The 14,830-nt window shown below is 39.3% G+C and overlaps 1 protein-coding gene across 1 annotated transcript in view; it reads right to left on the minus strand.

Annotated features, from left to right (window-relative positions):
• The window catches only part of SNAP91 (synaptosome associated protein 91), a 142,702-nt gene that overhangs the window by 59,370 nt on the left and 68,502 nt on the right, over positions 1-14,830 (minus strand). The window contains exons 10-14 of the mRNA XM_019496851.2: positions 12,854-12,924; positions 11,459-11,464; positions 6,069-6,096; positions 4,571-4,680; positions 3,345-3,445 (exon numbers count right to left, since the gene is read on the minus strand). Of these exons, the coding sequence (XP_019352396.1) occupies positions 3,345-3,445; positions 4,571-4,680; positions 6,069-6,096; positions 11,459-11,464; positions 12,854-12,924 (316 nt within the window). The remainder of the gene's footprint in view (positions 1-3,344; positions 3,446-4,570; positions 4,681-6,068; positions 6,097-11,458; positions 11,465-12,853; positions 12,925-14,830) is intronic.

Genomic DNA, 14,830 nt, shown 5'->3' on the forward strand with positions numbered 1-14,830 from the left:
TTAAGTTTTAAGAATGAGGAAGTTGTAGGAATCCTGCATGTCTAGTCAGAAGATACCACAACACTTAAATCATACACCTTAACTTCAAAAATCAGCCCTCCAAAATTGGAGCTTGTGTTTTAAGTGAGGAAGTAGATTTCTGCAATGGAATGGAGGTACCAGGATGCTGGAGTGGCTGCTAGGGGCTCTACTCCCTTCCTGGCCACATACAGGAGGGGCAGAGTCCACTCCTTAGCATCACTTACTTTTCTTGTAGTACTATAGCAACAGATTTAACCCCGTCACAGGTGCTGCCAAACTGGAAAACTTACTGCCAATTGGGAAGCAGCTATAATAAAGTTAAACCTATAACTGTGGAGATGGTGAGCAATGCCGAGTGGATTCCACCCATTTATCTAGCCATGGTGAGCCCATGCTGTGGTCATTAAGATTCTGAGAAGTAGGGAGGGTAAAATTAATTAATCCTCTCAAAATTAGGTGTATCCTTTATTTGGGACATATGTTTTATGGGTAAATATGGTAGTTTTCATAAACATGCAGTGGGGGGGGCTGATGTGATGTTCCTTTTGGAAAGGACTTTATAAACACAATATTAATATGCTAACAACTGAATTGAATGGCTCAAGTTTACAGTAAAATGAAATGTCACTTTCAGTTCATTAGATAATTAGCATCAAATTTTCAAAAAAGGCAATGTCTGGTGCTTTTGGGGGGTAGGAAGTGAGGGAATGGGACTCAAATACTAAGTCTGCATGAAGTATGAGCTATTCCTAGAAAGGGAAAAAGGAAAGGAGCTCAACTAAGAGTCTGGTGAAAGGGTGCCTGTAGACTTGTGCTTATTTCATGACCAAACTGTTCTAGGTAATTGAATTAGAAATTAACAGGTCACAAAATAGTGAAAATTTAGAGATTTTCAAAACTTTTTTCTTTGCATAAAAGTTAACTTACCATACATACTAAAACAATTTTAATACAAAAAAAATTTCACACACACACAAAAAGTACATCCAAAATGACAAACATCCCTTATCCAGAGAAAAGCAAGCAGGAACACAGAAAAGCCACTAACTTAAAAAGAGAGGAAGGAACAACTACTAGTACATAGTTTTAGCTCACTTTAAGAAGAATGACTTTTGCTGTTGCTTGGACTACATGTACTAGCCCGCTAAGTACTAGAGGTACACCGATATATCAGTCTGATATTGGATTGACATGGATATAAAGAAAGTTGTCTGTATTGGAAAAAAAACCCCCAAAATCAGCCTGTTGTGACCAATAAATGGCCTGTCCATGTGTGCAGCCATGGCACAGCACATAAGCAATGAGGAGTACAGTCCAGCAGCTTGGAGAGCTGCATGCAGCTGGTAGGTCTATTGCAGTAGAAGGGGAGTGGGGAGGGAAGGGGAGTAGGTGGGGCAGATCAACGCCCCCATGCTGAGGGAAAGTGCAGGGCTGGGGCAAGCACTGCCCAGCCAGGAAGGGTCAGGGTGCGGGACAGAGCTGCAGCTCATCCAGGGGCCAGAGTGGGGGTGGCTCCTGCCACAGCAAGCTGGGGCAGGCTACACTTGGGGCAGGGCAGGCAGCAGTAGTGCTGAGAGGGGGGGGGTTGCAGGGGGCTGTGGAGAATTTTGGGGTGGCTGCAGCCCTGCCCCCCGTAGCCCCTCCCAGTGCCACCGTTCACCCCAAGCACAGCCTGGCCCAGCCCCGACCTCAGCCTGCAGCTGCAGCCCACCCAACCCCATGTAGATCCGGGGGGGGGGGGGGGCACCCCCCCATGCGAGAGCTGCCTCCTCCCTCTGCACCCCCTGGACGAGCTGCAGCTCTGTCCCGCACCCTTCCTTGCCCCAGCTGGGAAGCACCTGCCCCAGCTCCACACCCCCTCTCACTGTAGGGGCCTCGATCTGCCTCTCACCTTCCACCACAACAGACTCATCAGCTGCACATAGCTCTTCAAGCTGCTGAGCTGTGTAACAGAAACTGGATCAGTATCAGCCGACATACCTCCTTAAAAAAAAAAATTAGCTATCATATTGGCCCCACAAAATCTCTATTGGTGCATCCCTACTTAGTACCGCAGCTAGACTTAGCTGAGGACAAATGAGAATAGCATTAATTTGAGGCACACCAGGCACAAAAAGCACACTGAACAAAGAAAAGTCACCCAAGCAGAGGTCTAGCTCATTTGGCCACTTTTAAACCCGAGCCTGCTCCTCTCCAAACCTTTCACAAGCCTTAAGAATGAGGTGGCCATTGCATTAGGAAGAGATTTCCAAAAGCAGATGGCTGTTTTTTTTTATTTTAGTAGAGAAAGTATAACACGATGCAGTGGTTGAAACCTTAAGCACAAACAAAATTATATGCTTTGTCTTAATTTACAGGTTAATCATTGGAACAACTTATAAGAATCTGGGATACTTAACATGATGGAAAGTCTTTAAATCAAGGTATCAATAAGGTACTGAACTTCCACGAAAGTGGTTTTGTACAGAAATAACTAGTAAAAATTCCATGACCCATTTGTGCAAAAAGGTTCTACTAGATTCTACTAGTTGGTTGATGTCACATCCTTTCTGGTCTTAATATCTTTGAAAATAGTAGTTACCAATGGTGACTTTTTATGTTGCCATACCAGAATTGCTGCTGATGGCAAAAGCAGAACAAATGAATAAATTCCTTTGCTTGATCTTCCGAACTCAGGAATTCAAGAGAAGTGGAGTAACTGTATGTGTTTGGGCTAGGGTACAAGTCATTATATAATGAAACCTGAAGACCCAAAACCCACTACAGTTTCATAGCTCAAGATCCATCTGTGGTCAGTACTTGACTGTGTTGAAACTCACTGTCCAGGAAACTTTTTCTTTCTTGGAAACTTCAGTTGGGATCAGAGTCCATTAAACAACATCTATGAAAATCCAGTTTGCCCAAAGCAAAATTGAGTTATTTTTTCGTGGTACTTATAGATTACAAGAACAGAAGCATTTTATGGAAGTGTTTAACATTTAAGATATCCCCAAAAATGTTGGTTTGAACAGTCAGTGTTGGCATTTACAGGAAAAGATATCACCACTTGCAAGCATAGATGGACAAGCACAAATTAAGAAATGCAAGAAGTAATAGTGAATCTATTTGGCAATTTTATGGTGCCTCCCTTCTAGAGATTTTTCTTGTTTACTTTTGTGAGGTAGTACATCCTCCTCCTCATTTTACACAACGCAAAGTCCCTTTGTCCAGTCACACAGCACTTAGTTCTAGTACATCAGGGACAGAACTACTTTCTAGTCTGGATTGGCAGGTAAAGTGAAACCCAAGACAGAGATCTAGACAAAAAGAAATGGCTACATTACCTCCCCATGAAGTTGCTCCTCCAGGAGCTGCTGAAGCCGCTTGCACAGTTGATGTGAAGTCTGGCTGAAGATCCAGAAGATCACTGGATGGTTTGGAAGTGCTACTGGGAGGAGGGGTGGAGAGGGAGTAGCAGGTTTAGGTTAGACTTGCAAATTTCAGGTCAAAAAGAAAAAAAAATAAATAAAAGAGTGGCAACATGATGAGGTTTTCTTTTGACTTTTTCAAAAGGTGACTTACTTTTCTTTCAGAACAGGGAATTATTTTAAAAAACAATCCAACATAAAAATTTAAAAACACTAGACAAGACTGCTCAGACCAGAGGAAACACAAGATACTGTTTTGTGTCAAATGAAACATTTCAGGCTGGACCAAAGCAACTTTGTTTCACACTTACTTCTAATCAAGAGCTTTGTTCAAAGCTTAGGAGCATTCCTATATCACCATTCAAAAACAGCAGAGTAAACAGGACAGGCAATTTGGGTTTACAACGTTAATCAGTTGTACTAGCTCACTTTCTGCTTGTTAAGATTATGAACTATCCCTATTAAAATACATATTTTAGTCAATTAGATCTGGGTCTGTATATTATATAGCTATGTTTAACTGCAGATACAGACATGATGGAGCCATAAAACAGTTTTAGTGTCAATTTTGTGGAAGCTGATATATATCTAACATTTTATATAAATGTTATAATTTGCATTAGTCACAGCAAACTATATAGTGCATCAAGATATGTTCATAAGTCTTGCAATACTGTGAATATTTTACCAATATCACATCTACTGACCTGGCGTCTCAGTGCTACAAATAACCTGAGCTCCTCAAATAGACGAAGTGAAATTGGGAAATGTCTATGGCAGTGGTTCTGAAGCTTTTCAGACTCAAGGCACCCCCTTGCTAGAGTCAAATACACCTTGGAAAAAGGGCTAGCACTTAGCTTCCACTTGTTTCTTGATTACAGAAAAAGAGAGCCATTTTTCTGTTGCAATGAACTCAGGAAGACCACAACAGGTTAGAATGGTTTTGACACTATGGATTCCTATTTGAAACCTCGGGGTTCAACTTGTGTAGGTATCTGGACAATGACAATATTGAGCAGTCCTGCAGAGTCTCTGTAAAAAGATCTCACAGCACCCCAGACTGTCACAGTACCCTGGCTGAGAACCACTTGTCCATGGTCTTGCTTAAAAACAGAGCATGATTAAAATATGGCAAAACTAACCTGACTGGAGCTGCTGTTGAAGAAGTTGCAAAGAGATCAACTGGTGGAGATGTATCAATAGTTTTTGCTGGAGTAGAACTAGGAGATGTAACAGTTGTGGCTGGAGAAGACTGGACATAAGGATACAAAATATACATCACTCAAATACAGAATTCCAAGTTTACTGAGAAAGTATTTACTCAGGATTCTCCTTAATTTTTTTATATTGGAGTAAAACCTAGGAATGATACAAGGAAGTCAAATCTGCTACACATTAGCCATTTCTTTTTTAAAGTACTTAAGGATATATTTGCTTTGCACTATTTTCACTTGACTAGCATGGACATCTCAGTACAAAAATAACTCCTTCTACTCTATGAATGCATGTAAATTACTATGGATAAATCACCCCCCTACCCCCCTTTCACAGGGCTGCAAAGAGTCCCTTCACAATAAACACCAAAGTGAAGCTTTCTGGGAAGAGTGTTCCTTTAAGAAGCAGAACTTCAATAAAAAAAATGATATGTACTTGGAGCTTTTCAGAAGTGGGTTAGATGCGTCTGTAATATATATATATATTACAGAATCTGGAATCTAAAGCATGAATATTGGCTTCCAAATAAATTGGAAGTTATTTGGTGTCTATTAAGAAGGAATCTGTTTAAACCCAATTCCAGCTTTGTTAGTGCAGCTCTACTAAGTAAGAGAAGTGGAGTAACCATGGGAGGGATGAATGCTGGATGCCACAAACAACTTTGCAGGATTTTATGGGCAATTTAAAGGAAACTGCTGCTAATATTAACTCTTTCAACTATTTTATTTCCTGCAGACAAAATAAAGGCTTTCTAGAATATTCATTTAATTTACAGCACATTTAGCCATGGAAAATGAACAACACCAGCCAATGACAAGCTGCAAATATCTGGCATCCAGACCATGTACTCTAAGCTGACATGACCAAGGTAGAAAGAAAAAAAGGGATCACATTCATCAACAGAATAAGATACTTAATGCTGAAAGTTACTAGAATAATTTGGCTGGATATTAAGTTTTTTGTTCTCATGAGAGTGTGGAGATATGCAAAAACAGTTCTGAAAAATACAGCCAAATAGATATACAAGATGAACAAACACCACTGAAACAGCTAGAAGTTAGGAAACTGAGAAAAAAAAACAACAACCAGGCTCTGCATTGTAGACCTGGAAACAATCCAGGTGAGAGAATGGTTGCCTATTAAACCTCTACAGAACATGACTGCCATCTTCTGGCAAAGACGTTCACTGTCAAGAGTTAAAAGAGCATTTTCAGTTATGCTAAAAGAACAATTCAGGATCCAAGGTTAGGGACTCAACTTTATGGCAATTTTATTGCTTAAAACAAATTGACAGATAAATTGAGCTTTGCTTAAAATAAAAACAAAAATATGTAACATCCAGGTCCAAATAACTAAAGAATACATCTTACATGCTAGTCACTAGAAAGGATAGAGAGACTAATTAATATAAGCTTAAATATTTACCTTGCTTAAAGGAGAAGGAGCCCCAGATCTAAAGAAAATTATTGCAAAGATTTTCAAGTAAGTACAGTTTAGGAAAAAGTCACAAACATTTAATATTAAATACAAGTATTGATAGGTTTAGTTATTCAATTTACCATTAAAACCCTCATGTGAAGAAAATAAAAAAAAAGAGATTGACGCAAATGTGCCAACTATGCATAGAAACTAAAATTTAAAGTAAAGCATACTTTTCCTTTTTGGTAAAGACTTAAGCCTCCTGATTTTCATATAATACGGTTCTAAAGTTTAGAATCTAAACCTACACTGGTATTTCACAGAATGAAACCGAATGTTATGGCATCTGACATAATAAAGCCAAGTCTTTGAATACAAACAAGCTGTACTTGATACAGTAATAAGGCAACTTGTATGTCTGCCTATAGTCTTATTGAAACAATATGAAAGCCAGGAACTGCTGGGTTATGTGGCTGTCAGACCATGTCCTTCCATCTGCCTGTCCTCCATGCTGATAGCTGGAAAGGACTGGAATAAGAAGACTACAGGTTTGGCTCAGGGGACTACAACAGCTAATTTTGGGGGTGTTAAAGGATGCACATCCAAGATCATGTATTGCTTTTGTTTCTGGCAGTTGCACCATTTCAAGAAAATAAATATTTACAGCTTTCTTTTCAAGATAGCTAGGGCTGTGAAAAACAGCACAGTTTCATTTTGATGGGACAGTGTTTCGTTTAGAGTTGTTTAGTTTCAAAAGCACTGTTCCATTTAGTCTTGTTGAAATTCTTTCGCTGTTTCAAGGCTGTTTCGACGTTTCACCCATAGGCTATAATGGGGAAGCACGAAACTGTCTATAATTTTGTCATTTCTTGTCTGATTCAGATAAGACTTGTGGACATGGTAGCCCCTGCTGAGGCCATGAAGCCTGCCAAGTTTCAAGGAGATAGGCGCAGGGGTGCCTTGTAAACTGCATCTCAAACTGTTCAGAGCAAAACTTGTGTCACTTTTAAGTGTGAAAGCAGAGAAAGCTCAGTTCAAACAATGCTTTTTATGCTGTTTTTCCATCCCTCCCCCAGAGCACTGGGATTGGAAGGGACCTCAGAGAAGAATCAGAGTCACTGGCCAGCTACACAGTCAATATCAGAGCAGTACTTCCTCCTCCCTCTCAGTTTCTCTTTAGCTGCAAACGAGCCCAGCTTCGAAACTCGAAATGTTTTGAAACTTTTGAAACGTTCTGACTGCCCTCGTTTCATTTTGAGGCTGTTTCAAAGCCTTTCGTTTTGTTTTGATGTTGTTGTTTCGAGCTCAAACGAGTTGAAACAGCATCAAAACAAAACAGCCGGTAAAATTTCACACAGCCCTAATAGCTATGTAGTGTACATATCAGTGAGTTAAGCGTAAAATCTTTACAAGATCTTTCTATCATCTTAAAACAACCATAAACAAGTCATAGAAAATTCAGTTAAAGTTTGGATAGGCAAAAGGTAAGGAAATTCATACTTCAGACTCCTAGCCTTAAGCTAGTGAAGGTACCATGCAAACACTTAAGGCATATCACAAAAGTAGCGTTTTTTAGCAGTTCAAAACTAAAACAAAACTAAAAATCTACAGACGCAACAACACTTGTTGAGACATTAAGGCTCTCTCAATATTCCTCTCCCTGTTGTATCACTAAATGCAGGAGTTATCATTTAGTGCTCTAACTTCACATTTGCTTAAACCATAGGAATGTAGTTATTTCTTAAAAACTTAAACAAGAGTTTGGTTCATATTTTTTAACTTTCAGGTCCTAGTGGACTAGCTTTCAACCCAACTCAACTCCTAGGATCAGAGATGTGGGGCGGAACATTTTCGGGAAGTTTTCCAGTGCTTCATTTTCCCATTTCTAAAAATTTATTATTTCATAAAATTTATTAGTAACAATGAATACAATAAATGAATATTGTATTGCCAATACAATATTAGGCAAGCTTAGCAGTTTCAAAGTTGTAATTAATGTTTTTCAGGTAATTATCCCTAGGAAGTGTGTGAAAGAGTACATATAAGTTTTAGATTTGTGACCACAAGGGTAAATACACTCATATAATAATCCAAACCAAAAATCAAGTTATGAATTCACCTAATTGGCTGTGAAGGTCAAATCAAAACCAAAGCTAAAATTCTCATTTCATCTCAGACTGCAAGTGAAAGCAAAACCAAAACTAAAAAACTGTGATTAATTTTCGTTTCACTTTTAGTTTAGCAAACACACAGAGCAGCGTTGCATTTCTTTTCTTGAGTTGGGGAAGTTGGAAATATTTGCATAAGATCTGTTAGTTTTTTTAGTGCTTTTGCTTTGAATTAGTCGTAATCATGCCTAATCAGAAAAAAACCAAAAACCTAATGTGGGGCATCATTATAGTGAAATTCAAGGCACTTGAAGGCTCATGCTGGGAACTGAAATTGGGGTGGAGAATGTCATGATGCTGCTGCTGCTTAGTGGTGGTGCAGACACTGCTCCCACTAGCAGCAGCAGACTCATTGCTGCCAGGGAAGAAGGTTGGGGGTGGGGAGGAAAGGAACTCTCAGTTCTCCCTCTGCCCCCCCCCCAGTCTCCCCTCTGCCAGAAGACCTGGCACCTGCCTTTCCAGCATGCTTCATAACGTTTGCTGAGCTGCAAAATGTGTATATGTCTGTAATGTATTGTGTTTTCCTGCACACTGATGACCCACTGTCAGGGAAAACACAGAAGAGAGACTAGCTAGCTACCAAGAGCACTAAAAAAACTAAAGACAGCAAGCCAGAGCCTTTCAGATGCTGCTGGCCCAAGAGAAGAAGCTCATAAAAGGCACAGATCACTTCACACATGGCCTTATATGTTGTTTTTATGTCCCTCCCCCAGAGCACTGTGATTGGAAGGGAACTCAGGGAAAAATCACAGTCACTGGCCAGCTACAGATATCAATATCAGAGCAGTCTTCCCCCCCTCCTTCTCAGTTTCTGTTTTCTGAGAGTCTGCCTTCCAAATTGATTCAGACCTTTTAATGGGTCTCCTGATTCGAAGACTTGGCTGCTGAATCAGGCTGAATCTCCTTCAAATCAAATTAGCTACTGAAGCTTCACACAGCCCCACCTGAACCAATATTCCTGAAAGCAATTGCTACCAAATCTTGTCATACAGATGAATACATAGCCAAATTATTGAAGTGAAGGGATTGAAAGTGCAGGTGCCTCCAGGGTACAAGCTCTTGTAGTTGAGAATGTGAGTAACATGAAAGCTGCATGGCAAATATTAAAGGAAAAGTATCCTCATATAATAGTATTTGGCTGTCTTGCTCATTGGTTGAATCTGGTGGCAAAGCAATTGCGAAGGTATTCGACAATCATAATGTTGCTAAATCAGACTTTAAAGAAATTACAGAAAGAGAAGCAGGGGAAGGAAAGCGCACTTTTATTGCAAGGAAAAACTAGATGGAACTTGGCTACAAAGTGTTTACATAGTTTGCTGCACACAAAGAACTGTTTATAGTGTGCTTCCATAGATGACACAGTATCCCAGACTATTCCCATGAACGTTCAGAAGCAGATTCTCAGCAACGATGTATTCTGGGTTTGAGTTCAAGGAGCATTCAATTTGCTACTACCAGTTTCAGTGGCTATCAAGAAACTTGAAGGAGATACACCAAGCCTTTCAAATATTCCAGAGATATTGAGACAACTGTATGAAAATCTAATTGAGCTTTTGCCTTCTTTACCTCTATCCAAAAAAGAAGTAGTAGTAAAACAAATGTTTACTAAGAGATCTGAGTTTTGCTCTCATCCAGTTCATCTGGCAGCAAACTTTTTGGATCCTCGACACAAAAGACAACATTTATCAGAAGATGAATTATCTACTGCTCTTGATGCAAGTAGCTAAAAACGTCCCCAGCATCAACGAAATAGCCAAGTACCACACAAAAGAAAAACTTTAGAGCAAAGACATCATTTGGCGGGCAGCAGAGAATGTGTCTCCTCTCACATGGTGGAAGGGATACCGTAACACTCAACTGTTGTCCAGGATTACTCTAAAGCAGGGGTTCTCAATCCCTGGGCTGCAGTAGGTCGGCTGCGGATCTGCAGCACAATTGGCTGCCTGATCGGAAGCAGCTGTGGACCGGCAAACCACGGCCCCCAGAGCCAGGTGGAGAGGCTGCAGCTCCTTCTGTAGGGCCCGTGGCAACGCAGGGTTTGGCCCAACCCCCTGCCTGGGGTATGGGGGTATCCTTACTTGTCTTCCGGCTGGAAGGAAATTCTGGCTGTGGTCAGCTGTGATCGCTGGGCTGCAGTTTGCTGAGCCATAGCCACTTCCAGGCTGTGGCATAAAAACCTTTGAAAACCCCTGCTCTAAGGATCCTAAGCATTCCACCAACAGCAGCTTCTTGTGAACAGAACTGGAAGGCATTCAGCTCAAGCAAGACAAAAAAAAAGGAACAGACTAACAAATGAACGAACCGCTAAGCTTGTTTCTATTTCTCAAAATCTCTTGCTTCTGGAGAATCAGTCAGAAGCACAATTAGTGAAGAAGATGCAATGTGATAAGTTGCCCTTGCCCATAGACTCATTGGTAAAAATCATACTCGAGGCAAAGAGAATGTGGTTCAAGTAGTTCTGAATCAGATTTGCCTCAATCTGATTCCAAAATGGAACTAATTAGTAGTGCAAGTGATTCTACAGCTAGTGACAGTGTGGCACTTCCAGTTTCAATGACCTCAGAGGAAGAGAGTTAAACTGTTGAAGCAGATGAGTGGACAAGCACCGCATATCACACACAGTTCTTTGGGTGTGCTAAAATTAGTGTGTCAGTGGTTTTCAGTACCTTCATATTTTTCTTAAATTTAAACAAACAATACAAGGGAAGTACATGCTATTGTGTATTGTCTTTACATTTTTACAAGTATTCCAATAAAAATAATTTCTTTCCACAAAGCTTTGAATATAACAAACATTTAAACCACATTAAGTGTGCTGTATTTAATTTTTTCCCCCAATCAAATATTTCACTTCAAATACTTGTGGCTATTGGGATATGAAATTAACATAGGGTACTTTTTTTTTTTTTTAGTTTCATTTACTAAATAAGTCAAATAAACATGCAAGTCAGATCACACTCTACTTAGGGCACTGGAAAATTTTCCAACTCAAAATTTTCCAGAAAACCCACATTTCTGCCTAGGATTCAGTTTTGAAACTGATCAACAAAGTATTGGGGGAAGAGGAGGGGAGAATGTTAAAAAACTGCAACTATAAGGTGTTAGGTAGAAGTGGGAAAAAAAGATGAATTAGAAATAGACATGACTTGATTGCTGTTTCTACCTCCTCAATAAGGACTTCATATATGTATGCAAAACAATATGCAAGAGATGTATGTATACACTTACCCTTCACTAAAATTGCAAAGCAAGCCACAGACATACAAAGAGAGAGACAAAGCATGTTAACTGGAGTTCAATTTTAAATCTCAAAAAATAAACAGACAAAGTAAACATCTAGTTAGGGGCAATAAAACCATTATAACTTATTCTTCCCTGAAATAAGTCCCTCCTCCCAACAGCAAAGCAAAAACAGTTAATTTAATTCTACTACCTTTTGGTGTGTGTGTATAAGTGGTTTCATTTTTTTTACCCCTCTCCCCCAAAAACCAAAACAACAGCATTTAAGCTGATCCTGTAAACAAAGAGATGTTAAGAGAACTATGGTGCTGGCTAAATAGGACTTCATCATGGATGCTACTTCTATGCTGAAAATGTAAATAAAATAATGACAAGGTAATGTCTCCAATTATATTTGATTGGTCAATGTCAAAGCAGAATTATATTTGCAAGCATTAGTCACAGGATCTTAAAAACAAAGAGTGAAAGTTATTGTTTTCGTGGTCAGCAAAGTGTAAAGGAAAATAAACCAAGGCCCCTGGCAGACATTGCACTTAGTAACCCAGCCACATGTTCAAGCAATTAATGATGTGACAAAACACAGAATAAGCCACAAAGTTATTACACAAAAGTATGTATAGTAATTTTGTGGCTGAATGCCATCATACTTTACACACTGAAGGTGTAGCAAGGTTGATCGGCTAATTGGGTTCCTAGCCTCAGAATCATATCAGAGCCCTTGACTCCAATGCATCCTGGAGGCTAGGAGCCCCAATCAGCTAACTGCTTTGCTATCTCCTGATGCAGGGGGAGCCTGGGATCACGATCTTGGGCTCCCTCTGCAGCAGCAATATGGCATGATTGGGATCTGATCCCCGATTCCACAGTTGTGCCTCCTGCCATGCATGTATAAGCATGGCAAAAGGCATGATTGTTGGGATCACAGGTCAGATCCCATCACACCCTTAACTGATTGTTTGCCAGGGGCCTAAGTACTATATGCTGTAGAACCTCAGCACTGTTTCTTCAATTTATGCCATGTCTATCTTAATCCAACAATGATAAAACGTACAGAGATAAGCAGAAAGAAATCCTGCCATTCTCCCCAAGGTCCAATTTAGAGATTACCCACCCTATCCTCATAAAAACACAGACCATTACCCTTTTTAGTAATCTTCCAGAGCTACCGCATTTAAATTCTCTCTAGCACCTAGGGGAATTAAAGAAAACCAATGTTCCAGTGGTGCCCTTGAAGATATGAGGCAATGTTAGCTCTATCCCACTGCTCTTGCATGGAGTGGCAAAAAGAGGAAAGAACTAGATGCTGGCTGGGTTTGTGATGAGTCTACCTTTGGCTTGGTGAACTGTGTTGTGTGTAAAGACCACACTGTTTTTTGTGCATACCTATTGCCAGGTTTTTTTCCTTCCAAGGAGTTTAGATGTTGCTCAAGAGTCTCCATGAGACTGCTGGGAGCCTTGAAATAGAAAGAGAAACCATGGTGTACATTTTCTTTTTAGATGCATGACATGATTGGATCCTTAAGGTTATCAGATCAATTTAATTTCTTTCCTGAACTATTATTAACCAATTATCTGCATGCTTATGAATCCACACCTTGTGTAAAAGAAAGTGCATTTCCATGCTAGAAATAAATCAATGCAAGAAAGCAATTTTGTTTGAATTACTGAAGTACATATTCACAAAAATTATAGTGATCTTTTTTCTTTACTAGGTAGCACTCTAAACACATGGTCTCAAAGCATGATGAGCTTATTACACAAAAGTATGTATAGTAATTTTGTGGCTGAATGCCATCATACTTTACACACTGAAGGTGTAGCAAGGTTGATCGGCTAATTGGGTTCCTAGCCTCAGAATCATATCAGAGCCCTTGACTCCAATGCATCCTGGAGGCTAGGAGCCCCAATCAGCTAACTGCTTTGCTATCTCCTGATGCAGGGGGAGCCTGGGATCACGATCTTGGGCTCCCTCTGCAGCAGCAATATGGCATGATTGGGATCTGATCCCCGATTCCACAGTTGTGCCTCCTGCCATGCATGTATGCTCATCATGCTTTGAGACCATGTGTTTTTTACATTAAACAGCAGCACAGGCATCCAGAGGTTACATTTAAAAAACTAAAACAAAACAAACTAAAAACCTCTCACAGTGCAAACTCTTATTCATTTGAGTTCCTGGTCACATTAGCTTTTAGCTAAATCATTCCCAGTCTTCATTTGTGACTAATTGCTCAAGTTGCAATATTAAATTAATAAACAAAAAGAAAGAGTATAAATTGAGAAACACTCTGGCTTCATTATATTTTTAAAATACACTTTTTAAAATCTGACCACTTTCATGTAAAATCATTAAGTTTTACAGTTCTTGACTGCTCCTAAATTAGTAAAAAGTAAATAAAATAAGTCTAATTTAAATTAGCTGAAGTTAGGCAGCTACACATCTTTGGAAACAAAATTATGCTTTTTGTTTGGTAAACTATTTGATTGGGGGAAGGGTAGGAAAGTAAAAATAATTTTGTAGCCAGGTAAAATCCCTAGGTATGCACTTGCTGTTGTTACAATGGTGATTAAAAGGAGAGAAAGAAAGAAAAAACAAACAAGTGACACCATCCTTAGGTACACTAGTATTAAAAAGATGGTGCCCAGATAAGTAGATTTTCATAAGATCAACAAACAAAGAGGAAACCCTTTAAAGCTACAATAGTAAAGAACAACAGTATTTTATTAGAGTTACCGGTTCATCAATGGTACAGTCTTTAAAAGGGGAATTTTCATTATCAGTGTCTTTCAGATCAACCAGAACTCTTGACAGCAATACCTAAGGTGTTTTTCATAAATAATGTCTTTAATCTTACTAGAAGTACACACATTAAATATCAAAGTCAATTTGTCATGCTTTACACCAATATTGAATGGCTATTGCCAACATATGCACATTTACTGAGTAATTCTGGAGTGTCCAACTAAAAAAAAAAATTCAGGACACGTTTACAGTGTATTACCAACTTAAAGTGGGAAATTTAGTAGGTAACTTAAGCTACATGAATTATTACAAGATCTACATAATAAATTCCTGTTATAACAATCTAGCTAGCATATAACAGTTGGTATTTAGAGTTCTTTAAAAATTACGTAACATAACTCCAACATAGAATACAAAACATGAAGCATTTGGCCTTACATCACTTTCCCATTAAAATCAGTCATTGAGTTTAATATTCAAACAACAAGTAAGCTGAGTGATACTTTAGAGGTATTCAAACATTTAGTGTTGCATGTATATTTTCCCATACTCACCCATGCTCTCATACATAACCTCATTAAAGGAATAAAGTTCCTAGAACTTACCAGTAGTGAGAT

The sequence above is a fragment of the Alligator mississippiensis genome, chromosome 1 (assembly GCF_030867095.1).
Source record: "Alligator mississippiensis isolate rAllMis1 chromosome 1, rAllMis1, whole genome shotgun sequence".
Lineage (NCBI taxonomy): Eukaryota > Metazoa > Chordata > Crocodylia > Alligatoridae > Alligator > Alligator mississippiensis.